The following is a 27940-nucleotide window of genomic DNA, read 5'->3' as shown; positions in this document are numbered from 1 at the left end:
CTCAGAGCCCCTGCCGAGCTTGTGCTGTGTGATCTATACTGTGCTGTGCTGTGGGCACCTGTGGAAAACGCTTCCAGAATCACCCTGGTGTGGCCTAGCACTTGCTACCCCAGTGGAGCCCAGACATTAGGAGGGGGCTCAGCTGAGCCAGTGGGAGCTGGGTATGAGCTCCCCCTCCCTCCTGTGTGGCTGCCTGATCCTCACTCCTCAGACAGAGAGGTTACAGAAGAAGACTCCAGGTTTTGGGGTCTGCCTTATCCCTTGTCACCAGGAGTCTGTTTTTCTGAGTGACTTGCCAGCTCTCCCTGGCTGGCCATCCTCACAGTGGCTCTGAAAGCAACCGGAGAGGCAGCTGAGGGATCCAGGCTGATCGGGAGTCCAGGTGAAACAGGCTAGAGGCTGTGCTGATGGGAGGCTGGCATCTCACAAGTCTGAACACAGAGCAGGGGAGGGGGCCAGGCAGGCAGGATTGTAGTTGGGCTGTTTGGTTGATGAAGGGGGTCAGCGTAGGCATGTGTCATCATCGAGGTAGGCAGGGAAGGGGAGGGCTGTGCGTGGGGGGAGGATATATATGCTGGTGTGGCTGACACAGAGGAACAAACCTCACATCTGAGAGAGCCCTGGTGACGGACAGGACAGCGTCAGGTAGGCAATGCATGTGGTAGCCCCAGCACCGGCCAGCCGGCACTATCTGCCCAGAGCCTCTCGGGAGAGCAGGGCAGCCTGGCCAGCTCCTCCACCTCTGTCTTTTGTCCACTGTGGCTGCTTACTGGCCTCTTGTGAGATTGTGACTTCATTCATCTTCTTCTCGGTGTTCCGATGGTGGAGAAGGGGGAGGGCTGAGGGCTGGCTAATCTCAAAAGAGAAATGCGAAAGAAAGCTCAACTTGGAAATGAGGAAAAGTTTTGCTTTCCCAGTTGTGCCCGCTACTGGGTGATAGATGCACACGGGAGAGGTGGCTGCAGAAGAGAGGGCAGACGCTGGGAAGGGGCTTGCCATTCAGAGTAGCCCTACGAAGCCCCTGGCACACCTTATGGTAGATTTTCGTTCTGTGGCTTCCTGCCCTTTGTGCAAACTGTTGTCTGGTGTCATTGAATCTGATGTCATTCCGGTTCCCTTACACCTTGATGGAAAGTGTCAATAATGTGGGGGAAAGACAGATCTGAGGGTTGAGCTTCACCTGAGTCCAGGGCTGGGTCAGTCAGTCAGTTGCAGTCAGTCGCCGGCTGGGTGATTTTCACGGTCGTTTCTCAAGGCATGACCTTGGTCCTCTGGATCCTGGGTTGTCTTGATGTATCCTTTCTTCCTTGACATCTTTCTCCCCGCGCTCGTCTGTCCCACCTAAAAGGTCTCTGCCCAGAGTGTGTGGAGCTCTTTCACAGGTCAGGGAATCTGAACTCTCACTGTTCTCTCTCAGCCTTTGTGCGTTTCTTTCCCCTCCCTTCTCTACCCATCCCCTTCTCTCCCCCATCTCCCTTTGAACTCGGGGAAGTAAGGCAGGATGATTCGGGAAAGGGGGCTATTTAAAGCACGCTGCTTTGGACTTGAATACCCCAAGCCTGGGCTTAAACATCTGTGTTTAGCTTCTTCCAGCAGCTCATAATTGCCCCAATTATAACCAATAACATTGTTCAGCAGACTAACAAAAGCTGAGCTCCACACGGCATTTGCCAGCAAGCCCAAACGAGAGTTTTCATCTCAGAGGGAGGAAAAGTAACTGCCCGGCTTCGTATCAAAACCTCCCAAAGAGGATGCTGTGATTTCTCGCTGCCTGTGGGTGGATGCCGCACACGCCCTCCTTTTTCTCATTTATGAAGCCTAGCAGGAAGATATTCTACAAGCTTCCATCAGTGCCATGATACCTTAACAGAACGGATTCGTGTTCCTCGGGTTCGCTGAGTCTTCTGCAGGGGAAACTGCCCCACACATCACCTGAGTGAGAGAAACAGTCACACTTTTCCAGGTGACCCCCGGCACTGTCTGCGGATGGTGCTCCGGTGTATCAGGGGGTCATCTTCCTCAGGAGCAGCTGCCCGATCGCTCGCTGCCTTATCAGATGAAGGCTGAGGGCACTTAGGGCTGCAGAAAACTCAGCAGGTTTTGCATTGCTGGTGAAGGGAGTAATTGCAGGATTAGATGTTAGCCCAGCCTGAGAATGGAGCTGTCACCAAGCAATCCCATCTTCAATCAATCAGGTATTTATCAGCTGCACCCCACCAGGCAAGGGAGGCACGGGGCTCTATAGATTCAGCAGAGAAGCTAATAACAGCACTTCATCCGTGCAATGATTTACGCACTTCGCACCCATTATCTCCAACAACAACCCTGGAAGGGAAAAAAAAAATCATTATCTCTAGAGTTGCAGGAACAGGACCCAGCGTAGCAAGCGCAGCCCGGAGCAGCTGTCCCGGGTCTGATGTTCACTCCCCTTAAGGGCTGTGGTGCTTGTAAACTAGTAGCAGGCATACATTACAGACAGATGGGAAGCGATTTGAGATAATGCAGGGCTGGGTGTGATCAGTCCTACACTTGTGGTCCAGAGAGCCAAGGCTGGAGGAATTTAGGGAAGGGTACTTCCTCCGGTAACTGATGTTGGTGGGAAGAGAGGGGGAATTTGGGTGGATCCAGGGTTTGAAGGCAGCTAGGACAAAAGCCCAAAAGAAAGGCAAAGGAATTGATCTTTCTTGAAACCATGAGTAGCAGGCAGTAAGTTAAACTTGGCTATAGAATTATTGTATGATCCTGTATTGTGTACTTACAATGATAGGCTTTGAAGACCCTTCCCCTAGCTCCTCAACTCACAGGGACCATAAGGAAATGTTTATATTTCCTGTGCTCTGGGTCATCTGATGTTTTAGGAACAAAAGAACACATCTCAGAAATGAGCGTCATCATAACATCGGCTTTCGGGGGCTTGAGTTTCTGAGAACAAAGGGATCTTTGAAACACTTCTGTTTCAATGCCTCTAGATGCTCCCACCATCTCACAGAAATCTTACATTTTAACCACAAACTAACTGTGATATTTGGGGCCCACCAATTTGAGGGAGCAGGGGGACAGAAGTTGATTTTCTGAGCGTCAGAACCCTTGAAAGGTTACAACCACTTTGATCCTCAACTTCCCATGGTCCTGGGTCTGTCAAAATCCTGGCGGCTGCTTGGCCAGGCACTGCAGCAGCATAGACTGGCCAGGTGGGAAAGCTGGGCTTCTCTTCCGGCCAAGCAGACAAGGTTCTGCAGCATCACAACCAACCTCTCTCCTCCTCACGCTGCTCCTGTGATCTTCCCCCATCCTGTCACCCCATTCATCCTTCCATTCATCCAGCTGAGAACATGAGTGGGGTTCCTGAGAGGAGCTGAACTCAGCTCGCCCGTAGTGCAGAGCTGTCAGTCCCCAGCTTTCTCCCAACTCACCATCCAAGTCACAAAATGTGAATGAGCCCCCACCAGTGGTCTCCAAAGGGGCTCACCTACCCAAATACCTACTAGGCTACTAGAAATTGAGATGTTAATTTTTTTTATTTAGCACACCACACACACACACACACACACACACACACACACACACACACACACACACACACAAAGCACATTTCCCCTGCAGGCACATGTTGATGCCAGAGGTCAACACCAGGTGTCCTTCCTCCTCTATTGCCCACCGTATTTACTTGAACAGAATCTCTCACCAAACCTGGAGCTCCTGGCTTTTTAGATGGCTTCTGGGGAATCCAAGCCCAGGTTTTCATGTTGTGTGACAAGCATTTTATATACTAAACCATGTCCTCACCCCCTAAATCTCATCTTTCTTAGTTTGACCATTAGACATTTTATATTATATGTAACATGATTTGAAGAGATTAGGAATGGATGCTAGAGTAACTGCGGTTAATGACAACGTATTCTTTATTTCAAAATAGTTAGAGTCGAGGATTTAGAACATTTGCTACACATAAGAATGATAAATGTTCAAGGCAACAGATGTGCCGACTACCCCAGTCTGATTGTTACACAGTGCACGCGGTATGGAAATAACACACTGTAGCCCCCATAACATGTACGTATTATCATGTCAATTAAAACTCTCTTTAAAACCGGTTGTTAGAGCTACAAAATTAAAGAAGTTGGAAGATTATGAGTCTAGATTCATCATTCTCTTCCTATCTGGGTTTTCTGATTATTTTTAAAAGAACACAGAGTGATTTTATGGATGTAAATAAAAACCTTAAAAAAGTTCATTCAAACTACCTCGACAATGTATATGGCAGGATTTGCCAGAATCTGGAAGGAGAAAATTAAGAGCATTCTCTTCCAATGTGTGACTGCCAAAAGGACATGTGACTGGCTTCCCTCCTGGCCCTTTGTGAGCCAATGATCTTCATGACCTTCATCTGGGGCTGTCTGAAGCCACTGCCCGGTTGTCTCCTCTCCTTCCCTGTCATTGGTGAGGGCAATCCCAGCCATTCCTACAGCCAAAGGATACTAACCATCTCATAGCCTGACTGTCTTTGTGGACCGAGAAGTCCAGACCCAGGATCCCACAAGTAACAACAGAACCAGATCTAGAACCCAGGACCTTGTCTCCAAGCACAGGGCTCTTTCTCATTCACAGCTCTACTTAGACACCCTTGGTCCACAGAGGTAGCTAGGTGCTTTGTGTCCTGATGTGTCCTGACTCTTGAGCTGTTCCCCTCCTCTCTGGGTAGAAATGGGGAGCAGGAGAGAAATCTTTTGAGAGTAAGTGTGTAGTTGGGCCTTTAATCCCAGCACTCAGCAGGGAGAACGAGGTGATCCCTAAATGTGAGGCCAGCCTGGTCTACAAAGTGAGTTTCAAGTTAACTAGAACCACGCAGAACAACAACAAAAGAGTAAGGGAGTGATTATATCCATAAAAGAAAAGAAAGAAGTTTGTCTCCCCAGGGGAGAAAAAGCAGTGCTCTACATGGGAGCTTCAACGTCTGTTCTGGGCTATGAGAACCTCCATAATTCTTTGATGCTTCTATTAGAACGAGGGTGGGCCTCCTTCCTCCTAGAAGCACATATAGCCACTTTCTTTTCATCAGTGACGTGTATAGAATACTGTTCTTTACAGTTATAGATGACCTTTAAATTCATCTATAACCCTGTAATCTGAAGGCAACTTAATATACCTTTCTGGGGTAAATACAAGTTCATAGGAGTTAAGCCTAATTAATAAAGAGATTAAGAAATAGCAGATCCTGCCAGTGAGTGATCAGAGAACCAGGATATGAGGAAAACCCTGGATTCTCCCAGTGAATCTCACTGCTTAACTGTGACTACCTCTTGGTGAATCAGGGAGAGGGACTGAGCCAGGCCTCCAAATGAATTCACATGAAGACAGATCATCAGAGGTACCCTCGAAATATAAGCACAGGGGTTCAATACCAGCTCTGCCACTGCAGTACATCTCTCCCAGCCTTAGTATTTTCATCTGTAAAGTGGGGTTGGCAGCACTTAGCCCCCAGGACGGAATCTTATATAGTCATTGGCTCTCAACAACTTTCAGTCATGGGGATTCCTTCCCAACAATATATCAGTTTGCTGCCCGTTTCAAAGCCATGAACCTTGTATAGAGTTTATGGGAAGCCAGAACACAGACAGGTTAAAATACCTAAGTCTAAGTCCTAACTCTGTGTTTATCACCTGGATCATGTTAGGCTAATTGCTTAACCTTTGGGAAATGACGTTCATTCCAGAAAGGAGAGTAAAATTACCCTCCAAGTGATAAGTGATAAGAGTTGTAGATGAGAATAAATATGGTTATTTTATTGTTTTTAACTAAATAACAATATTCCTATGTGTCACAGATGGAAAGAGAGCCCCCTGCCCTTCTTCACCAAAAGTATTCAAGTCACAGCCTTTCCCTTACCTAGCTCTGGAAACGAAACTCAAAGTCTCCATTCAGCCCTCATTGCAGCCGTCTCCATCCAATAGAGAAGCAGCTAATTACGTTGTCCTCAGAGGCAAGAGTATACAAAAGCAGACTAAGACTAAATCACAGTGTGTGTCTTATCTTTATAAACAGCGAGATACAATCAAATTTATAAGGTGCCATTACCTAAACAAAAGGTAATTAAACCTTTCTTTATTCAATACAAAATGGCCTGATTATAGGATTGCCTCACTGAATGGCTAATTGCTCTGGGCTCATTTATGAAATGGAAGTCATTAAAAACTCAAACATCCTCAGGCACACTGTGCTTTCCGATGGCCAATCGGTATTTCTGGCTAATAAACTGGGGGGAGACGAGTCATCTTCAAACAAAGGGAGATTCATCATCTTCACCTTGCGGTGGAGAAGACTGAGGCTCTGGGAAGTGACATAAGTTGCCCAAAGTCACGCAGTTACAAAGTGTGTGGTGCAAGCACAAGTAGGACTCCACAGCTATCTAACGTCCTCCCTTCTCCCGGACACCACTGTGTGCGCGGAGCTCCAAACCAGCACACAGATGGAGTTCAGGCTTCTCCTATTTGTTGTTATTCGGGATGGGGAGGGTGCAAATGTATGCTTGTGATTGTATTGTGCGAGTGTGTATGCACGTGCGTGTGAGTGTGTGTGCATGAGTGTGTATATGAGTGTATATGAGAGTATGTGTATGTGTGCGAGCTTTGGTGTGAATGTAGGTGTCTGGGATTGTGTGTAGGTGTGTGTGTATGGGTGTATGTGTAGGTGTATGTGCACATGAGTATGTGTGTCTGTGTATGTGTCTGTGTAGATGTGTGAGTATATGTGTGCATAAGTGGGTGTGATTGTGTGTATAGGTGTGTGTGTGTGTATGTGTATGTGTGTCTGTATAGATATTTGTGTGATCGCGTGAGTGCGTTTATGTGTGCATGTCTGTGTATATGTGTAGGTGTGTGTGATTCTGTGTGCAGGTGTGTGTAGGGGTGTGTTTGCACATGTGTGTATTGTGGGAGTGTGTGTGTATGTGTGCGAATGTATGTGTGGGTGTGTGTATTGAAAGTGTGTGTGTGTGTATGGACTTTTTGACAGAGTATAGTCTTGCTCTATAGCCAGACTGACCTCAGACGTGTATAATCCAAGTGCTAGGATAACAGGTATGTACAACTGTGCCAGACATGTTACTAAGACTTCTTAAAAATTAAAAACATTGGCGTTGGGGATGAAGCTCAGTTAGTGGGTTGCTTGCCTAGCATGCACAAGGCCCTGGGTTCAAACCGCAGTACCGTATAAATTGAATATAGCAGCACAAGCCGAGGATCCCAGAATTTGAGAGGTAGGGATAGAAGGGTCAAAAGTTCAAGGTCACCCTCTTAGTGAGTTCAAGGCCAATTTAAGCTAAATGACTCAGGGCCTCAAAAACAAAATAAATCATTACTTTAAAAAAATATAAAACTTCACGCTGGTTGGTGGTGGCTCACACCTTTAATCCCAGCACTCGGGAGGCAGAGGCAGGCAGATCTCTGTGAGTTTGAGGCCAGCCTGATCTACAGAGTGAGTGCCAGGACAGCCAGGGCTGCAGAGAAACCCTGTCTCATGAAAACAAAAAGAAACAAATAAAAAAAATTTTTTTAAAGTAAAGCTTGGTGCTCGCTTTGGCAGCACATATACTAAAAAGTAAAGCTTGCACAAAGCTTTCTATTTTTAACATAATGTTACACAGCACACAACTGGACTGGGTATCGTGAGAATACAAAAGAACAAGCTATCTAATTTGTGATGTATTTCCATAGGCTTTCCTCGTTTGTTTGTATCACTTATACTGACAGTAGCAAACCACCCCTGAGATGAAATCCCCGTGAGATGAAATCCCATGGTCATGCCTAGCCTGTGGCTTCCTGGACTTGCAGAGGGAATGAACACTGTCCGTATGGAAGGATTTCACTAGGAGCCAGAGCTGATTGTTAAAGTGGAAGGCGGAGGGGTGAGGTGACAGCCTTCTGTGATCCCAGACAAATGAGACCCAGGCAGGAAGAATGTGAGTTGGAAGCCAGTCAGGGTTGGATATGTATATGTACTGTGTACATGTATATTCTTACTATGTAATAATAGTGTGCAATGCTTACTACGTAAGAAGAGCTGTGTACTGACTGGTCTTACATAGAATGTCTCAAAAAAGAGGAGGAAGGAGGAGGCACTTGCCTTTGATCTCCACACTCAGAAGGCAAGAGGATCTCTGAGTTTGAGGCCAACCTGGTTTACAAAGTAAGCTCTGAGCCAGTCAAAGTGGTATAATGAGACCCTGTCTGGGCAGTGGGCGGCTGGGGGAAAGAGAAAGGGGGTGAAGGAAAGAAGGAGAATGCTTCAGGAGAATGACAGAGGAGAAAGAGCTGTAGAAGAGAGGCCATCAAGCACAGACAGGAGGAGGGTCTGACTAAACCAAGGTCAATCTGGTAAGTCCTCCCCCAAAAACCAACCCCAAGGGGCTTGTGCTTTCCACATACATAGCCAGCAGCAGAGGTAAATTGTCCCAGGACTGCACCCCTAAATTCCATTTACCCCAAATTGAAAATGAGAACCATCAGTCAACACACCAACACTTCCCTCGCATCAAGTGGCTGACGGAGCCCCTGAGTATCCTCAGCAGGAGTTCTCGTCGTCTGTCACAGCTTATCAGCTGGGCAAAAAACCGCCTAGGCAGGAACTACAGGAAATGGACCAGACCCTTCCCTCAGTGACATACGACCACTGCCACCGTGTGGCAATAAAGGGAACAGCAGTGCTGTTCTGAAGAGATCCTAAGAAAATGTTTCCTAAGTAGAACTAGAAACGCTGAGCTGCTGTGAGCGAGACAGAGCAGAAATTATCAGAGAGCGAGAGAATCATAAAGGCCTGTTTAAGAGAACCTTGTATCCTAGAACATTTATTTTATATAATCTCCATTTGAGCTGCATTTTTCCCCCTCGAAGAAGCATTCCCATTGCTGGTCTAACAACTCCTACTTAACCCACACAGATTTAGCATGGGACCCAACTCCAACATGACCGTTTGTGACCAGTCCTCTAGCAGACACGCATCAGAGTGTCTGCTAAAGGTGACATCTTACCTTACTGGGATGACATGGCATCCGTCCTCTTCTCCCTGCTCAAACAGGATGGTTTGCTAATAGAGCCTTTGTGGGGGTGAAGGTCCTGAGGCAGCTTGTGTGCCATGTGCACACTGGACCCCCAATGAGACTCCAGAACATGCCTCAGCCCTGCATTTACAGAGAAAAAACAAGAGGGCTCCTGAGATTTCTCACTGGCTTTTATCAATTTTTTATTGAGCAGATCCTAAAGTTTGTGTCCTAGCCTGGGTACCTGTCATGCAGAGAGAATGATAGAACCAGATCTCTGCCCTCCAGGAGGTCATATGCTAGTGGAAGAAACGGACACAGACGTGCACAGTTATAATTGATTACTAAGGGCAGAAATGAGGCAGGGAGAAGAGTGTTACTGAAAAGTGAGCGCTATGCTTCTGCTTTCTCTCACAAAGCGTTTGATATTATGTTAGGGGCTGTTTTAACTGCTTAGAAACATGAACCCACTGGGGCCGGCATGATATGGTTCTGATGCTTCCCATTTTCACAATGAGGAACTCAGCCACTGAGTACAGCCGGCAAGTTACAGAATCCATGATCTGAAGGCAGGCCTTCTCTCCCAAGATGATCCGATAAGAAAACTCGCATTACGCAACATTTCAGGACCACTCCGATTGGCATGTGACAGGTGGGGTCCCTGGGCCCCGTTTGTCCCCATGGTAATACATTGCCTTGGGATTCTCAGCAGTAGCAAGTACTGGTCTAGCTCAAGCCAGTGTAGTAATGGCTTTCTGGAGGGGGACATTGCTGACACAGTGACACAGTATTCTGACAGAGGAAACAGTTAGAGACAAGATATGGAAGCGTCAGAAACCTAATACAGGTGAGAGCTGTGCTCACTGGGTCTGGAAGTGCTACCAAGGTGAATGATGGTGGATGAGCAGGAGCCAGTGGCCAGCCAAGTCCTCGGAACATCCGACAGCCACAGGCATCATAGGATTATCTTAAGAATGAAGTGGTATCATCCAATGGCTTGGATGGAGGCCAGATCATTAGGTAAACTAATTAGGAGACTATTACAATAATAAGGCAATAAATCTCAGCTAGACACTGGCTGTTGGGTTAGAAAAGGAAAAATTTGCATTGGAGAGAAACTCATGGATGCAGATGTCGGAGTGCTTTATTTATTAGCTCAAGACCCGCCCCATCATCTGAAGGATAAAGCACAAGCCTCCTAGAAAAGCAGACAAGACCTGCTCCATCTGGTGCAGCTCTCTTCAGCAGGTGCTAACCTTGAAGAGTGTGGGCAGGCTACCTGTCTGCTCGCTGCTCTCACAGGCTATGAGCCCAGGTCTCCTGGGTTCCCTGTTACCAAACATTGATTTTTACACCCACTTCAAATGGTAGCTCACTGAGGGCTGGGCATGTAACTCAGTTGGTAGAATGCTTGTCTAGTAAGAGTGAAGTCCTGGGTTTGATGCCTAACGCTATAAACTGGGCTTAGTGGTATACACTGTAGCCCTAGAACTTGAGAGGTTCTAGGTTGACATACGATGATCAGAAGTTCAAGGTCATCACAACTAAGTATAGCCTGGGCTATGTGAGACTCCATTTCAAACAAACTCCTGTTGACTGGCTTCATTCACCTCTTAAATGTAGTCATACAGGTAAGTCACCTAGGAATACTGCTAATGGCACAGGTCCTGATTTGATGGTTGTGGGTAGGGACCAAGGCGATACACTTCTTAGAAAACCCCAGCAGACAGCATTAAAGCCAAAAGTGGATGGAGCTGGGGACTCTTATGGAAGAATAGGTTGAAGGGGACAAGAGCTCCACAGGAAGACCAACAGAGTCAATTCACCTGGACCCTTGGGGTTCTCAGAGTCTGAACCACCCACCAAAAAACATATGTAAGCTGGACCCAGGCCTCCCCGCACGTATGTAGTAAATGTGCAGCTTGGTCTCCATGTGCATCCCAAACAACTGGAATGGGGGCTATCCCAAAAGCGGTTGCCTGTACGTGGGATACGTTCTTCTAGCTGGGCTGCCTTGTCTGGCCTCAGTGGGAGAGGAAGTGCCAGAGTGGGGGGACACCCAGGGAGGTCCCCTCCTGCTCATAGGAGAAGAGGAGAGTTGGATGGGGGAAGGATTGCAGGAGGAGTTGACTGGGACAGGGGAGTGAGCAGAATGTAAAGTGAATAAGTAAATAAATAAATTTAAATTTAAAAGAATGGCAAAACTCAAAGATTTCTCAGAATCGTCTGTCGAAAAAGCAATGAAAACAGGTTTTTGTTGTGTCCTCTATGTTGAAAGGTTATGTACAGTAAAATGCACAAACTCTAAATCTATAATTTGATGCATATTGGAAAATATATACATCCCTATGGCCCCATTAAATAAGGTTAATGTTTCTAGAAAGTTTCCATTCCACCTTCATTTCTGTTGAAGCAATGAAAATGGTAGGTTTTTTTATTCTCTGTGCAGAAAAGTTACACACAGTAAAATTCAGATTCTTCACCTATAATTTGATAGACTTTGGAAATATACACACACACCCCATGGCCCCAATTTAAAAATGTCAATTATCAATATTTCTAGGAAGTTTCTAGATTTATGTTGCTTCATTTCTATTACTATGAAAAAATACCCACCCACCCACCCCCACACACATACACACACACAGACACACACACATACACACACATACACACATACATACACACACAGACACACACACAGACACACACACAGACACACACAGACACACACACACAGACACACACACACAGACACACACACACATACACACACACAGACACACACACATACACACACACAGACACACACACATACACACACAGACACACACAGACATTCACACACACATACACACACAGACACACACACATACACACACAGACACACACACATACACACACAGACACACACACAGAGACATACACACACATACACACACACACATACACAGACACACAGACACACACAGACATACACACACAGACATACACGCACAGACATACACACAGACATACACACACACACACACACGCACACACACACACGCACACGCACACACTTCAGAGGGCTGGAGAGTCATCTCAGTGGTTAAGGTCTCGGTGGTTAATTAGTCAGTCTCTGGTTCTCAGCACCCAGGTCAGAGAGCTCACAACTGCCTATAATTCTAGGAGATCTGCTGACCACTTCTTACTCTGAGGGCACCACATACAGAGACACAAACACGTAGATTTTTAAAAGATATTTTAAAAGCAACTTCTTTAAGCTTACAAGTCCACATTAGTCTATCACTGCAGCAAAGCGCAGTGTCAAGGACTTGCAGCAGCTAAGTCCCATCTCAGTCCCTTCTCAGTCCCTTCTCAGTCCCATCTCAGTCCTTTCTCAGTCTCATCTCAGTCACATCTCAGTCACATCTCAGTCACATCTCAGTCCCTTCTCAGTCCCTTCTCAGTCCCATCTCAGTCCCTTCTCAGTCTCATCTCAGTCACATCTCAGTCACATCTCAGTCCCTTCTCAGTCCCTTCTCAGTCCCATCTCAGTCCCTTCTCAGTCCCATCTCAGTCCCATCTCAGTCCCTTCTCAGTCCCATGTAGGGCAGAGGGAGACAATGCACCCCTGCTTACCTGCTGGCTCTCAGTTGGATTTCTCATCTCTTATGCTGTTCAAGACCTCCTGCCCAGGGAATGGCACTGCCCACAATGGGCTGGCTCCTCCTACATCAACCAACAATCAAAGCAATCCCACAGACATGCCCCCAGACCAACCTGAGCTACGCAGTCCCTCATTAATACTTTAGGTGTCAAGCTAACAGTTAAGACTAGTTTTCTATTCCTCTTTCCATTAAAATATGCAAGATGGTGCAACCTAAAATGTCACAATCCGAGGAAGAAGTTTTCTGATTCAAGAGGTTTGATATAAGGACGTTGTTAGTCGAGGTTTTCCAGAGGAACAAAACTGGAAGAATGAATGTACACACACACACACACACACACACACACACACACACACACACTCGCGCATATGTGTGTGAGTATAGATTTATACACATAGATTCATGACATTCTATACATTTCATGCATGGAATGTCAAGGTGAGTATCCTCACCCTGTATTCTGGGAGCCAGCTTTTGTCTTAATTGTTCGCTGCTGTAACAAAATACCCTAGGCTGGATAGTTTATAAACAACAGGAGTTCATTCCTCATGATTCTAGAAACCAGGAAATCAAATGCTAAGATACAAGCATCTTCATTGCCAACTGAGGCCCGTTCCCTAATTCACAGACAGTCCCTCAAGAGCTCTCCCCAAGGAGCACACCTTCCACTGTCACCATTGTGGGACTTAGGGTTCTAGGTTCCTTCCTGTCCTCATCACTGCTACCAAACAGCAGGACAGAAACACTTCCAGGAAGGATTGTTTATTCAGTTCATGGCTTCAGAGCAGTTCGATTTTGAGGAGACCATCAAGGCAAGGGAGCTTCTTCCTGGCAGATCAAAAGCAGAAAAAAGGAGGCATACAGGATAAGAAACAGGGGTCATGTGACCTATTTCTTCTAAGAAGACCCCACCCTTCTGTCATTCACTGCCTCCCAGCAATGTTACCATCTTATCATTTACCAAGGGGTTATTAGTCTACTCATTATATCACCACCCTCATGATCTCATTGCTTCTAGAGATATCAGTACAGATGAACCAGAAGAGTGATTTACTAATATTCCACATAGTGTGTATATGTGTATGTATGTGTGTATGCATGCATATGTGTGTATGTGTGTGTGCATAGTGTGTGTGTGTATAGTATGTTGGTGTATATGCATAGTGTGTTTGTGCATGTCTGTGTATAGCGTGTGGCTGTATGTGCATGTGTGTTCGTGCATAGTGTGTCAGTGTATTACATAGTGTGTGTGGGTGTGTGCTGATCATATCTATAGAGCCCCAGTGTTGACTTCAGATATATTCCTCAATCATGAACTACACTATATACAGAAAAGCAAGTCCTTGCCCTTAAACCTGGAGTTCACCGCCTTGCTCTGTTGGTTCCCTATCTGTGCCTCCCACAGCACAGGGATCAGCACAGGTCCACTCCACATTTGCAGGTGCCTGGGATGCAACCTCCAGTCTCACTTGGTAGCAAGCACTTTACCCTCTGAACCATTTTCCCATTTCTTCTTATTTGTTTTTAACCTTTCAAGCTGTCTGCGAGATTAACATCATAGATTTCAACATACATATTCTGAGAAGACACAAACATTCAAACTATGGCAGCAACTCCATTCTGACATGACTGACAGACAGGGAGGACATGGATGCTTCCTAGGAGGGAGAGTTGAGGGACAGCACTCCCAGCCAGGCCAGAGGGACTTGAGAGGCTGAGAGGAAGCACTTTAGTTGTTCATTCACCTGTCTCTCCCTCCCGAGAAATGAGATGAGAGATGGATACCACCACTCGGTGACTCGTCTGCACTTTGCAGTCCTTACAGCTCTCACTTCAGCTTCCAAATGAAAGTACATGGCTACAAACAGCCCTCTGGTAAGGTGTGTATCATGTTTCTACTTTATGACTATGGAAACTGAAGTTTGCAGAAGTTGAGCTAAAGGCACATCTTGGTCAGCTAGGATGCAATGCTTCTGGCCTCCAGAGAAGCTGTTTCCCACCCACCTGCTGTTCCTGGAACAGCAGAGGCCAGCCAAGAGGCAGGAATGACGAATGCTCTCCCAGAATGCAGACCACACATAGCTTATGAACAAGAGCAGACTTGGATAGCAGGACCCAGGCCACTGACTCCCTCTACAAACTCTTCCTTCCCAGGTGAACCTCAGACCTGGGAATCACCTCAGGGAGGAATGGTGCTTGGCCCTTTGTGTTGTGGTCCCCACAGCTGACTAACCCTCTCCCCAGACCGTACTGACTGGCATGTGCCCCTTATGTGTTTCAGCCTCTTGCTTCCCACGGCTGCACCATGAAAATCCTGTTTTGTGATGTCCTGCTGCTCAGCCTGCTCTCCAGCGTGTTCAGCAGCTGTCCCGAGGACTGCCTCACCTGCCAGGAGAGGCTCCACCCGGCTCCGGGCAGCTTCAACCTGAAGGTAGGTCCAGGAGGTGGAGGGACTGCCCTCTTCCCTGACATCTCTTCCCTCTGACTCCAAGGCAAACCCTACGAGGTCCTCTGGCTTAAGCAGTATCATCTGACCAAGAGGAAACAGGTGGATCTGAGCTACATCTTCCTACCATGACCCTGTGGTCCTCCCTCTTTATTACCAGATTCCAGAGATCCTCCCTCTCTGCCACCAGACTCCTCTGGTTCTCCCTCTCTATCTCCCAATAAATATCTGCTCATGATGCCCCGTCCCTGTGTCAATGCATAATACACGTGTTATATATGAAGAAAATGTAAATCTTCTTCAATTCCATGTATTAGTCACGTTTCTCTTTGCTGTGACAAAAATCCTTGAAACCTAAGGGTTTATTTCGTCTCACAGTTCGGGAGCACAGTCTATGGAGAGAGCACGGAGGCAAGCACTTGAAGCAGTTGGTCACGTGGGGTCCGCAGTCGGGAAGCGGAGAGAGATGGGTACTGAGGCTCAGCTCACTTAGGTCAGCCTTGAACTGCAGCTCTTGGGATGGTGCTCCTCGCACTGAGGGTGGGGCTGTCATCCTCAATAAAACCTTCATCAACTGTGTCTCCTGCACGATCTAAACCCCTCGGTTGACAGTGACGATCGGCTATTGGAGTGCAGCAAACCAAGAGAATCTTACTTTTCTCACTTTCTGTGGGTTAATATTCTCATGTTATTACACATTGTTTAAGTGATTTCTTTCCATAAATGTGTAACTTGTTCTCCATCTGTGGCTCATGCATATTGTCATCCATTTCTTACATTACAGATAATTCTACGATGAGCATTCAAAATGCTCTCTTGTGTTTTAAACGTCCAAGTTGAAGCACCAACCATTAAATTAAATTATTCATTAAATAAGCTGCTTCCTCACTCCTTTAACTTCAGTGTAGATAGCTATTCTCTCCTATGAAATCCAGTAGAATTCAATTATTTTTCCCTTTGAAGTCAGTAAAGCTGCTTTCAAGGTGCTGTGTTTCAAACCCCTCGGCCTTTCAAAACAAACAAGGAATTGCTTAAGACAAATGTGCAAACATGAAATCCAATGTAGTTGGTACCCGATACGCCTTGTTATCTCCCAGCTGCGAATAGAAATATGGCCTCAGCCCCAACAGACAAGCACTACACTCTTCCAGGCCTGGGCACACCTGCCTTCTGCACAGTCATGCAATCCGGAGGCGCAGCCTGCATGACCCCTTGAAGGGATGTGTTTCTGACGCTTATCTATCATGTTATCATCTGAGTCTGTCTGTCTGTCTGATATCTCATCCTTCCAGAAACATCTCCTGCTTCTCTTGCCTGGTTTATGGGTCTCTTTCCTCTCTGTCTACCCTTTCCCGGCCTTCTATATTGACCTCTAGTTCTCTGTCCAATCCTTAAGTAGATGCTTGCTTCTTGACCCCTGTCCCTCTCCTTCTGAGATGCCACTACATGCCTGGTTTCCTCCCCCAAGGCTGCAGATAACTGTCAAGGCTAGACCCCTTACCTTCTTCCTCTTGGCTTCAAGCCCAGGTCCAGCCACTCTTGACAGCTCCCAGGGAACCCTGCCTTTCTTTGCTCTCTTGCCACCTTGCTCTTGCCTCTCCCTTCCTCCATCCGCTAAACCCCACTTACGCTTCAAAGCCAAGGTCAAGCTTCAGCTCATGACACTGTTCTCTCCCAAAGGCAAAGGTAAGGTTCAAGTGGAGCTTTGATCTGAAAACACAGAGGAGAAGAATAGGTAGAGCTAAAATAATACAGAGGCTTCTAAGAGACCAAACCAAGACAGAAAACTCAGGAGGGTGAGGCCAAGGTCAGGACCAGTCAGAAAGAGCTGGAGAGAAAACACCATCAGGATGAAGGTCTTCCCTAGACACTGTGGTACTTGGGGAAACAGCAGCAGCAGAGAGTTCCTGGGGCTCTAGGGCCTGGCTCGGGTATGAGAATGAGACCACTTGGGGTAGATTGCACATGCCCAACCTACCTGGATCCCAGGCCGTTGCCGTAGATCATACACAGATATGACTGGCCAGTGTGTGTAGGAAGAAAAGAAGGGTTGTTCTCTCCCCAGTGACTTTATTTTCATTATATATGCGGACTTTCCCACCTACTTTCACACCCCAGTTTCTTTAACCAATCTGACCTTGAGCTTGATGAGAAACTGAAATAAGATTCTTCCTGGGTGATGCTCTATGGGCTGTACTTATTCTGGTTTGGGTACCGATGGCTAGCTGGCTGGTTCTCTCTGTGTCTCTGTCTCTGCCTCTCTGTCCCCTCTCTCTGGTTAAGGTATGAGCTCCTTTGCTGATAGATATTGGTACCAATCTAGGTCTCCCAGCATGGGGCCCAGTGTACTCATAACAGGGCTCAGGCAGCCTGTCCTGTAGAAATTGTATGATTCTTAGAACATTAGGCTCCTTGCTGGGCCCATCCTGGGCAGCCACTGTAAGGTCTTGCATTTGGGTCTTGGCGGGATGGTGAGGAGCTGGAAGCCCACTTCTAGCTCTCCCCAGATCTCAAATCTTTGGGGTCCAGACAACACTCGCTTTACTCCTAGAAACAAGACAGAAAATGGATTGGCAAAAGCCTCGCAGTTGGAGATAAATGCTTTGCAGTGCCTGGTGGCCCCTGAGGACTCTTTACCTGCTTGTTTTTCGTTTCTAGTTCGTGTTCCCTTTTAATCCATTTTAAAGTAGAATGAAATGCCAAGAGCATAGGCAATTATGTCTCATCTTCCGAGTCTGCAAATCTTGTCTGTGTCTGCTTTGATGAGGTGGAATGAGGAGGAACTCACATTCCATCCAGGGTCACCTCCCAATCTCTCCACCACATTACATAATCCTGACTTGTTCCCAAGATCCTCAGGCCACTTGGCTCTGGCACGGTTGGCCTTTTGGTAGACTGTAATTTTGGTCAGCAGTGACTCACATCCAAACCCATGGCAGTGCCCTCTGGTTCCTCACCTAACTGTCAGCGTGGTTCATTCCATCTGCTTAAGCAGAAGACGCTAGACTCAAAGGGTTATTTTAGAGTCCAAGACTAAAACAAAACATTCTCAAAAAACAGTTGAGGGAGGTACACTTCAAAGTCCTAAAACCATTGCAACAGAAACTGCCTCCTGGCATCTCTATGTGCAGTTAGTGAAAACTCTGAGGTGATTTGCAGCAGAAGCTATTCTAATGGATTGTTCCCGTGCTAGTCATCTGCTGCCCCTGGTTAGTGTCTGCCTTTGAATACACACACACACACACACACACACACACACACAAATACACATGCACATATACATACATACACACACACAAATACACATGCACATATACATACATACATACATACACACACACACACACACACACACACACACACACACACACACGTGCACATGAATGCAATTACCCATGGAGGCTGAAGGAGGGTGTCAGATCCCCCTGGAGCTGGAGTTAAAGGTGGCTGTGAGCTTACGCTAAGTGCTAAGAACTGAAGTTGGATCCCCTACAAGAGCAGTACATGCTCTTAACCACTGAACCATCTCTCCCGCTTATTTTTATCAATTCTGCAGTCATTAGGATTGAACCCAGGGATGTGCATGACCAGGCAGGTGTGCTGTGGCGGTTACATTCCTAGCCGTGCCTTTGACTGTTCTGGCAATGCCCCCAAGGACAAATATGTCCTAAGCATCATTCAGGAACCAAAACAACACGTGACTGCCTTCTTCCCCTCCGGAGTCACCTGTCTATTTGATAGGCAGTACAGAACTAGAACAAGGATCGCCTCTGTGGCTGGGCTGCACCTTCAGCCTGTGGCCTAATCTCTGATCCAGACACCCAAACGGCCCTTTGCTTGGTCTCTTCAGAAGCTCAGCTCCACAAACCAATTTGGCACCAGTCTAAGACTCCAGCTGCTCATGCAAACTCTGGCTTAATATAGCAACGTCATCATCATGGCTGAGGAAACAGGTCCAACTCACTTAATAAGCCACCAGCCCGGGGCTGGGGATTTAGCTCAGTGGTAGAGCGCTTACCTAGGATCCCCAGCTCCGAAAAAAAGAACCAAAAAAAAAAAAAAAGCCACCAGCCCATCCCGGAGAAGCAGCTGATGAGGACCTCAGACCAGACCATAATAAGCATTAGGCTCATATGCCCATCTGGCACTGAAAATGCTGCTGTACCTTTAAATGCCCTAGACTTGCCTCAGACCTTCCCCTAAACCAATGCTTGCGATGGTTTGGTCAGTGTCCCATTTCTCTGGCCGTGAGTTGAATCTCAGTAAAGACCGTAGCATCTGGTTTGGTCACAAAAATTTCATTTTCTCTCATTGACACAAAATCTAATTACCATCTGGAATTAGAAGCCCAGGAGTACTCAGTTTTAGTGGCCTCTAGATTTGTCTCTTCTGCCTGTAAACCAAAGGAGCAGAAAATTCAGCAAACATGGAGGGTTCCTTCTCTGTGAAGTTGAACCAAAGGCTGAGCTGCTCCCATTCCCCACATTATCAGTGCAGCACACACCTCCCTGTGCTCCTGCAGACTGGAGAACACTGTTGCAGTAAATCTGCCACCATGGACATGAGGTCCTGGACAACCGTTTGTTGTTGGCATCTGTTGGCACCAAAGGAGTTTTACTAACGTCTTCAGCCTCTACATTGCATTAGAAGACACGTATGGACTCAGGTGGTTAAGGGATTGCCTTGTAAGGATGAGAACTTGAGTTCACTCTCCTGAATCTGGGTTGGAACAATGCCCATAAATGTTATGAAAATTACTTTCATACTAAATTATCAGAAAGAAAGTTAAAATGTTTTGTTTAACATTCTAGTAAATATTTTTGGTAGAATAGTTGCAATACATTTTGTAATTAAACTTACTTTGGAATGAAAAAATAAATAAATAAAAGCAGGTGACATGTGCTTAAACTCCCAGCACTGGGAATGTGGAGACAGGAAGGTCTCTGGGACCTAATGACCAGCCAGTCCAGCCTAATTAGCAAACTGCAAGCCGAGGAGAGACACTTCCTAAAAGGAAATAGACAAGATTCCTGAGGATGACACCCAGAGCTCTGACCTTCACACACATATTCTTAAAGACATATGTTATGACAACCAAATGCACCTATGCACTAGTGTATCTAGAACTTAAGAGAATGTAATTGACTGCCTAGCCTACTACTAATCACTGTACATATAAAGAAGACACTTACCCAGGACTCAAAATGAGGAAAAGTACTCCTAACCTTCTAGATGATGCTTTATAAAGTATTACAGATATATCTATCATTAAAATCCCCATGGCAGGAATGCAAAGTTGGGTAGGAACACAGAGGTAAGTAAGACAGAGAAATTCTTTCCAAGGAACCAAAATAAGATAAAGAGATGAAGTTAGGATGTGACCAGGTCTGCAGGATGGGAGCAGGAGGGGCCATTCCTTCAGGGAGCACACAGTGACAAAAGGCAGGGAGGTGTGTGAAGTGTAGAAGTCCTGTGTCCTGAGGGACTGTGAAAGATGAGGAGTTGGAAGGAAGCCATAAAGGAAGGCTAGGATGCACGGCACAGGTGTGCCCTGTTAAGGCGTCTGGAGATGGTTTGAAGACAAGACAAGGTACGAGCTCCTTCCTACCAAGCCACAAGGCAGCTGTGGGCAGGGGGTGATGGGACTAGACTAATTCTATTGGACCTGCCAGAGATCTCACATGGGTTTGAGTGGCAAAGAGAAAGATGGAAAGATCGGTGGGAGGTCTCCGTCTTCTGAGAAGCGCTCAGGCATGGCAGACGGGATGGAAAAGAGAGGCAGATACACAGACTGCGTAGACAGAGGATGGTAGGGCAGAGGGAGGGACAAATGGATCCTCACATATAAAGCCTCACTTAGGCCTGGAAAGATGGTCATTGGTTCAGAGAAATCCTTACTCTTATGGTGGACCTGAGTTCGGATCCCAACACCTACATCCAGCAGCTTACACATGACTGCAACTCCAGCTGCAGGGAGTACTCTGCTGGCCTCCACGGCACCACATAAATGTATGATGAGCCACTGCAAAATTTGCATACACAAAAAATTAAAATAAGTCTTTTTTTTAAAAAATCAACTGTGAAATAACAAACCCCAGAGAGGGAGGAAGGGCAAGCAAAAAAGCAGACAGAGATGCTGTGATGATTAACTTTATTTGCCAACTTAATGCAGGCTAAAATCACATAGTACAAGAATTTCAATAAGGGATGGTCTTCATTGAGTTGGCCTATGAGCATTTCTGTGGGGGTTGTCTTAACTTACTGTATTTGAGAAGACAAAGCCCACTGTGGGAAACACCATTCCCTAGGCAGGGACTCCTGAACTGTATAAGAGTTGAGAGCAAGCAAACACTTAATCCTATATGCATTCATGTTTCTTTGCTTCTGACTGTGGGTGTCATGTGATCAGCTGCCTCAAGCTCCTGATGCTGTGACTTCCCTGAAATGATAATTGTAACCTGGAATAACACATAGCCCCTTCTCCCCTAAGTTGCTTTTTGCCAGGACATTTTATTACAGCAATACGAATTAAAGCACACCAGTAAGATTATATCAAATGAGAATTAAATTTACCTCTGGTATCAAAGACCTAAAGGTAACAGGGGGCCAACGGATTTGACCGTCCACAAAGTGAGTTCAGGGCTGGTGTCCCAGCTCTAGGGTCTCCTGTCTTTTTATTCTGCCAGGATGTTCACTTGGCTTCCAGCACAGGATGCCACCCTCCAAGTAGCCTCATGGTTTCAGGATAGCAGCAAAAGGGTATGATAACCCAAAATGCCCACATTCCAAACCAGATGCTGAAGAAAATCAAGAAAGGAGGGAAGGGTGCTCTTTCCTACCAAGCCAGCCCCAAGTTCACTGCAGATGGCTGAGATGGCCATTTTCATTCTTGTTGCCTGCCACCTCTGACTACAGGGAGTTGTAGAAATGCACTATTGATTTCAAGAAGGGATCAGTGTTATGTACTAAAGAGAGATGGCTCTGGGTGGACAGTGGACACCTTCTGTACCATAAGGAGCTAGGGAGCCAGGTGAGAGCTCCACAGTTTGATGAGGGGCCCTTGAAACACCCTTCACTACATGGGCAAGGTCAAGGGAAAGAGAGACTTTCCACTGGGTAAGGCCAGGAACATGAGAGTGAGAGTCAGGGCTAAACCCGAAATGTCCATAGCAAAGTGACAGGGGAGACTTCCAAGAAACCCAAACAGAGATAGGAGGGCAGGAAGATGAGGCTAAGGTCGGGATCAGTGGGGTGATGGGAAGATGGTGGGGTCCAGCTACTGCTCTCCACTAGAGGATTGGTGACTGGGGAGGCAAGCCAGCAGAGAGCTCTTGGGGCACTGCCCAGCTTGAATCTAAGCAGATACACAAGTCCAGTAATTGTAGGTTTAGCTGCACACGCCCAACTGTGTGCATCCAGAGCCTCTTGGACATCACTTACTATAAATGATGTACAAATAAGAGTGGCTAGTATAAGTGGAATAAAAATTAGTGACACGGGTTGGTCTTCACATAGGGGCTTTAGTTTGCTTCCCTCTTGTTTGGGTAAACATGTGCGTAGTGTGCACGCATGTCTGTGCCCCTGCGTGCATGTCTGTCTTCCTCTATCCTGCTCCACCAGTCTCTCTCAGTGCGTCCACCACTTATCGACTGCTTAGATTGACTCTGCCGCTCCAGGGAGTCACCCATCTCCACCCTCTCCCGCTTCCTACTAGAGTCACAGACAAGTACTACTGTGCTCGACTTGTCTGTGGGTACTGCGAATCTGAACTGAGGGACTCGTGCTTGCACAGCAGGCACTGTACCAACCAAACCATCTCCCCAGCTAAAGAATGACCTTAAAATACATAGGAAGATATAATGTTTCCACTATTTCTGGTTACCCCTAGCCTGAGGAATATAAGGGTATAGTTTGGAATATCTCGATTCTGTGTTAGCCTGCTGGATCAACTGAAAATAAATTAACCACAGCTCTGACTATATGTAAAACTGCTGCGCAGGGACTGGAGAGATGGCTCCTTAGTCATGCTGGATAGTTTTGTGTCAACTTGATACAAGTTAGAGTCATCCGAGAGGAAAGACCTTCACTGTTGAGGAAATGCCTCCATGAGATCTAGCTCTAAGGCATTTTCTCAATTAGTGATTGATATGGGAGGGCCCATTGTGAGTGGTGCCATCCCTGGGCAGGTGGTCCTGTGTTCTATAAGAGAGCAGGCTGAGGAAACCATGAGGAATAAGCCAGTAAGTAACATCCCTCCATGGCCTCTGCATCAGCTCCTGCCTCCGAGTTCCTGTCCTGACTTCCTTCCATGATGACCTGTGATGTGGAAGTGTGAGCCCTTTTCTCTCCAGGTTGCTTTGGTCACAGTCTTTCATCGCAGCAATAGTATCCCTAACTGAGACATCAGTAAGGTGATTGCTAAACAAACCTGAGCGTTCCCAGCACCTACATAAAAGCCAAGCACAGAAGCACATGGGTGTGATCCCAGATGAGGGGAGCAGAGGCAGGAGGATCCCTGGGGCTTGCTGACCAGCCATTATTGCCCAACTGGGTCAGGTCATTCCAGGTCAAGAAGAGACAGTGTCTCAAAAGGTAAAGTGGAAGGGCCAGTGAGCAGTCACAGTGGATAAAAGTGCTTCTGTGCAAGCCATTGGCCTGAGTGTGGATCCTGGAAGCCACATAAAGGTGAAGGAGACTCTATATAGTGTCCTCTGACCTCCACACTCACACACAATAATAATTAATAATCATAATAATAATTTTTAAAGGAAAGTACATTTAGAATTAAATGGAGAGAGATGGAGGAAAGTAACTAATGTTACCTACACACACACACACACACACACACACACACACACACAAACTGCTGCACAATACTTGAGAACGTCCGCTCTTCAGAACTTTGACACTGTGACTTAGCTCATCCCTGGCATTGACCCTCTTCTCTTCCTCCTCCCTGTGTCTTTGCAGCTGTGCATCCTCCAGTGTGAAGAGAAGGTCTTCCCCCGCCCTCTCTGGACTCTTTGCACCAAAGCCATGGCCAGTGACTCTGAGCAGCTCAGCCCTGCTGATCCAGAGCTCACGTCCGCTGCTCTTTACCAGTCGAAAGCCTCGGAGATGCAGCACCTGAAGAGAATGCCGCGTGTCAGGAGTGTGGTGCAAGCCCGAGACGCAGAGCCTGAGGCAGATGCAGAGCCTGTCGCAGATGAGGCCGATGAGGTGGAGCAGAAGCAGCTGCAGAAAAGGTTTGGGGGCTTCACTGGGGCCCGGAAGTCAGCCCGGAAGTTGGCCAACCAGAAGCGGTTCAGTGAGTTTATGAGGCAGTACCTGGTCCTGAGCATGCAGTCAAGCCAACGCCGGCGCACTCTGCACCAGAATGGTAATGTGTAGCCAGAAGGAGCCCCTCCCAGCTGCACCGGCCACTGCAACCCATGAGTGAGTTGGGCACCAACTAGCAGGGGGCAAGAAGTGACTTCATTTACCCAGACCTAGAAACACATTAGCCAGCCTCCAATCTCTCTCTCTCTCTCTCTCTCTCTCTCTCTCTCTCTCCTCTCTCTCTCTCTCACACACACACACACACACAGAGACAGAGACAGAGACAGAGACAGACAGAGACAAAGAGACATTCAGCACCCAATCCCTCTCTCCACACACATCTCAAGAATTCCAGCCCTTGAGAGGTTTGGTTGGTGAAGAAATTCACATAAACATCTCTGCCTCTTAACCATTTCTCCAGGAAGCCAAGTTTTTCCCACCATTCTCCTTGAGGCTGACCACTCCCATTCAGAGACTGGTTACCATGGGGATAATAGTAGTATGTTAAGATAACTAATTCCTCTATAGCTCTCCAGGAGCTTAGTTACTATGGGGACAGTTAAGTGGACCAATTCTAACAGCCAGTTACCATAGCAACCATTCAGCTCACCTTTCCTCTGAGACTTTATCTGCAAACAGCCAATAGCCAGCCCTCCTCTTAGCCATTTGCAAAAAGGCCAATTACTGCTCTACTTCAAAGACAGCTTATCCACCTCACCCTACATCAGAAGGTGGCTGGACTCCATGGAAACCATTAATATTTCCCATTTCCCCTTGCCAAAGACTTTTTGTTGAAACCCAGAGTTATGCTTTTTACTCTTATTTCTTCCTCTAACAATTTGGTTACCCTGGCATTTTGCCAAGGAGAGACCAGTTCTTCATCATTAATGGCTTCCTTGCAGAACCAGGATTCCAGAATTCTACCTAATGGGTCTAGTGAGTTCTAAACTATGTACTAAGGAAAAATGGGTCTTTTTTTTTCTTCTTCAGGTTTTTGCCTCTTCCCGAGATGCCATTTGTGATCTTTTCCTTTGCCTCACTCCTACCCTCTGGTACACACACTCTCGTATAAAGCCTATCAGAGATCAGGGACCCAATTACAGCTGGCCGATTCCAGGCCCAACTCTCACCAGTGCATAACTATGGGATGGCGTTAGAAAGTAACAGTTCCTGACTAGAAAAAGTCCGACTGTCAAGTCCGTGTCCCTCCATCCACATAGGCTGACGTAAACATGAGCAGTGCCCCACCCCCATCTCCTGAGACAGCTCAGGAGCACGGCCTCCTACAAAAGCACGAGTTAGTTTGACAATCTGATATTGCCCCAACCCAACGGAAGCCGTTCCCTACCTCTGAGGCAGAGAAGGAAAATGCATGCAGCCCCTCCTGTTGCTTCTCAGGCATCCCAGGTAGCCATGTCGCTCATGATTCTCTTTTGAGGTAGCCATGAATATGCTAACCTTTGGTGCCCACCCTCTGGCATACAGCCAGCCTGCATGGCCCAAGCTGCTAGGCCCCTTGTCTGCAGCAAGCTATCCCCAAAGATGGTCACACTTATTAGGTTGTGGGGAGAAGGCTGCTGCATTTGTCATAACAGAATGATTCACCTCCAAAGATCCTGAGTGAACTTGCACACCCTGAAGTCACGACTTCCGTTCTTGACAAGCAGTCTATTTCCTTCAAAGCCAGACCTGTCTGATAGCTAGTAATAAATCTTCCAGAAGTGGCACGAATTCTCCAAAATCTTAATGGCATTCTTCAAAGGGGCTCTTAAGGGACACCAAAGCCCATATCTAATGCTAAACCACAACAATATTCTTTACAGTTTAAGGAACGTTTAAGATCAGTCCCATTAGCAAGAATCAATTTATTTGGGAAAAAAAAAAAAAAACCAAACAAAACTGTTTGAGCCAGCCGGTTGGTTTTTCTATTATTACTTCCAGCTGAGAGGTGCTGTAACAGGGCTAATAAGTGCCTTCTATCTCCTGCTTTGCTCAACATGCAAAGTTCCTGACAGGTACATTAGCCAGCTCATTTGGGTACTATTAATGGCTGTCCTATCGCTATGTAAGAGCTAGCTCGCTTGCTCTCTCTCTCTCTCTCTCTCTCTCTCTCTCTCTCTCTGTGTGTGTGTGTGTGTGTGTGTGTGTCTGTGTGTCTCTGTGTCTGTGTGTTTGTCTCTCTGTGTCCATCTGTGTCTCTGTGTGTGTCTGTGTCTCTCTGTCTCTCTGTCTCTGTCTCTTCCTGTCTGTCTCTCTGTCTCTGTGTGTATATGTGTGTCTCCCTCTGTCTCTGGTCTCTGTCTGTCTTTGTGTGTGTGTGTCTGTCTGTTTCTCTCTCTCTCTCTCTCTCTCTCTCTCTCTCTCTCTCTCTCTCTCTCTCTCTCTCCTGCACATGCATGGTGCTGAGTTCCAGAGTGGATGTTTGTTAATGAGCCTGGTGCAGCCAGTGGAGAGAGACCTTGTGTTTATCTGCATACACACAGCCCAACCTGCCATTGGGTGTAATAGAAATCCTATCCCCTATCCAACTCCTATTGCCAAAGTTGATCTCAGTGATTCTCAGAAGATTGGAATGGGGGAGGGGCCCCCAAACACTGGAGTGGAATGAAGAACCTATTCCAGTGTAATAATGGCCTTGGAAGATGGGGCTCGGTAGTGCAGACGGTAAGAAGAGCATAGCAGGTCTTAGGGACAGCCTCTCCACGGACCTATACTTTCAATACTCTCTCCTGCATCTGGCCTTGACCCTCCTGACATCAGCAACACATTCATGATCCCACTGTCGTGACATCTAGCTTAGAGAGCCTGGGCCACATAAGAGAACAGTAAGGACCCTGTTTAACATATACGCTGGGAGCCAGGGGAGAGGTGACTGTTACTGTTAAGAGGCATGTCGCTGTGCCTTTTACATCACAGCCCATCACCCTCCCTTTTATCCAATGAATCACTCCTGCCAGTAGTAGGCAAAAGCAGTAGGTAGGTGGAGGGCATCAAGTAAGAGCCCCTTCTGCTCACTTGGGAACCACTTGCCACGATGGCCTGCTTTGGGTTGCTTTAGTCCCGTGGGCAAACAGGGGGATGGTTCAGAAGACATATCGAGTTTGACACTTAATCCTTTCTGTCTCCCCAGGCATCCAGGTGAGCCCCCGTACAGCATGTGTCCACACCAAGACCTGCAGGCCGGGAGTCAGGATTCCTCCTTCCCTGAGGCACTGAACACCCGCGGCACCTCCCCACAGCATGTCTCACCACAATCCTGTTGCTACATCAGAGTGTATTTTTGTAATTCCTCCAGCTAACATTTTAATGGCCCCATCTTCTTGCTCATCCTCTGCCCTCTCGTAGGGCCAGGTGAGAGGAACATGAAATCAGACCTGGGGTTTTGCCTCACCACTGCCATAACTGGTTTGTAAAGGAGCTGTTCTTTTTGACTGATTGTTTGAAACAACTTTCTCCATTAAACTTCTACTGAGCAAAATGGTTAATAAA

General features: G+C 46.8%; 1 protein-coding gene across 5 annotated transcripts; it reads left to right on the top strand.

Moving 5' to 3' along the window:
* The first annotated feature begins 37 nt into the window (after nt 1–37).
* Pnoc (prepronociceptin) lies at nt 38–27940 on the top strand. Of its 5 annotated transcripts, none has more exons than XM_087585022.1 (4): nt 38–382; nt 14969–15118; nt 24104–24512; nt 27582–27940. In XM_087585022.1, exons 2-4 carry the CDS (start codon nt 14993–14995, stop codon nt 27665–27667), a joined length of 621 nt encoding a protein of 206 aa, XP_087441148.1. In that variant the 5' UTR covers nt 38–382; nt 14969–14992; the 3' UTR covers nt 27668–27940. The 5 variants fall into 5 exon arrangements, with proteins under 5 accessions (XP_087441148.1, XP_087441150.1, XP_087441147.1 ...); XM_087585024.1 differs by having other exon boundaries at nt 308–382; nt 24104–24568; XM_087585021.1 differs by lacking the exon at nt 38–382 and adding an exon at nt 594–645.

Source organism: Rattus norvegicus, chromosome 15, assembly GCF_021556685.1.
Source record: "Rattus norvegicus strain SHRSP/BbbUtx chromosome 15, alternate assembly SHRSP_T2T, whole genome shotgun sequence".
NCBI lineage: Eukaryota > Metazoa > Chordata > Mammalia > Rodentia > Muridae > Rattus > Rattus norvegicus.
This window is presented reverse-complemented; position numbering and strand designations above follow the sequence as displayed.

Excerpts from the sequence above, each read along its gene's own strand:
- Pnoc (XM_087585022.1), top strand. The coding sequence starts at position 14,993 with ATGAAAATCCTGTTTTGTGATGTCCTGCTGCTCAGCCTGCTCTCCAGC. Across the intron at positions 15,119-24,103 it reads CGGGCAGCTTCAACCTGAAG|CTGTGCATCCTCCAGTGTGA; the intron begins GTAGGTCCAGGA and ends GTGTCTTTGCAG. Across the intron at positions 24,513-27,581 it reads GCGCACTCTGCACCAGAATG|GCATCCAGGTGAGCCCCCGT; the intron begins GTAATGTGTAGC and ends CTGTCTCCCCAG.